The sequence below is a fragment of the Propithecus coquereli genome, unplaced genomic scaffold (assembly GCF_000956105.1).
Source record: "Propithecus coquereli isolate 6110/MARCELLA unplaced genomic scaffold, Pcoq_1.0 Scaffold53, whole genome shotgun sequence".
NCBI classification, from domain to species: Eukaryota; Metazoa; Chordata; class Mammalia; order Primates; family Indriidae; genus Propithecus; species Propithecus coquereli.
Window position 1 is genome coordinate 7665176 of NW_012151174.1, and position 1414 is coordinate 7666589.

Consider the following 1414-nt stretch of genomic DNA (forward strand, 5'->3'; position numbering starts at 1 on the left):
ACTCGCGCTGATGACACACTCCACGGGTGAGTCCCGTCTGCGCTCGGCTTCTTGGTGGCTTGCTGGAGTGACAGGAACGATGGCAGAAAGCATGTGTGAAGTTAGATTTTATGATCAAATACGTTCTGTCGGTTTTGTAAGTGATGTGTATTGTAGCCACTAAAATGTGCGTCACCTTAATGTCTTGAAGCTTTTTTTAATAGAATGTACAGCCTTAATTTTCATTTGAAATCCGTATTTATTATGAACATGGTGTGCTTGTATGCCTGTGTGAAATGTAGTTTTCTCCTCTTTTGGTGTCAGCTGGTTTGTTCATCCCAAGGAGATAGAAACGCTGTTGCCATTTGATATTTCTGAGGACAGGAAGAGGGAATTTTTTTTTTTTTTTTTAAAGCTCAGTGCTTTTCTTGCAGTAGGAGATAGTGACAGTGAGTTCCTAAGAAAGAGGGACTGTTGTATAATGAGACGCGTTATCCGAAACAGGAAACTTGAAAAACATGCAGGTCCTAATTTATGAAGCCAAGATCTCAGAAGGCCTAGGCAGGCCTTAGAAGGCATGAATGGGGTCGGCCCGGTGGTTCGCGCTTGTAATCCTAGCGTTCTGGGGAAGCCAGGGTGGGAGGATCGCTTGAGGCCAGGAGTTCAAGAATGCGTAAAGAGTGCCTGCTTTTCTTTTTCATTGTAGACATTTGAAAGGCTTCATGGAATTAAATTGAAATTCTTTAGATAAAGTTGGCACTAAGTTAAAAATAATTTAGTGTCAGAGATTCTACTTTCAAAAATTTGAGTCCAGAATGAATCTTTAAAAATTTTGAATCCAGATTTGCAATTAATTTTTTCTCCAGAAAAACAGCTCTACAGAATTTAATTTTTGAGGTAATGTGCCCCTGCAGTCTCAGCTACTTGGGAGGCTGAGACAAGAGGAGTGCTTGATGGTTGAGGCCAGGAGTTTGAGGCCGCAGTGTGCTACGATCGTGCCTGTGAATAGCCACTGCACTCCAGCCTGGGCAACACAGGGAGACTCTGTTTCTAAAAAGAAATTTTTTTTTCAATTAAAACATTTTAATTTTTCTTTTTCTTTCATGTTCTGTTAGTGCATGTTCTTTAATGACATGCTGGAAGTTCATCCACGCAGTGAAGTCGTTAGTGGAAGCTGAGGAGATATGCTACAGCAGAGAGGAGCGTTTTAGGGATAGAGGTGATGTTGACTGATGTTGAAGGGGGAACACGTATTTCCTTTCCTGTTTTGAGGGGGAGCTTGGTTTGGATGTTCAACCATTGATATGTAGCACCTTCTTTTTTTGTTACTGTAACACAAGATAAAAACAGAAACTTATTTTTAACCACTAACAGATCTTACATGGTGTATGACGAAAATAATATTCAGTTTCTCAAGTGGTAGTCTGGAAATAGT

General features: G+C 40.5%; 1 protein-coding gene across 1 annotated transcript in view; it reads left to right on the plus strand.

Moving 5' to 3' along the window:
- Positions 1 to 10: 10 nt before the first annotated feature.
- TMEM192 (transmembrane protein 192) overlaps positions 11 to 1414 on the plus strand; it is a 19727-nt gene continuing 18323 nt past the window's right edge. The window contains exon 1 of the mRNA XM_012656999.1: positions 11 to 26. Coding sequence (XP_012512453.1) covers positions 11 to 26 — 16 coding nt within the window. The remainder of the gene's footprint in view (positions 27 to 1414) is intronic.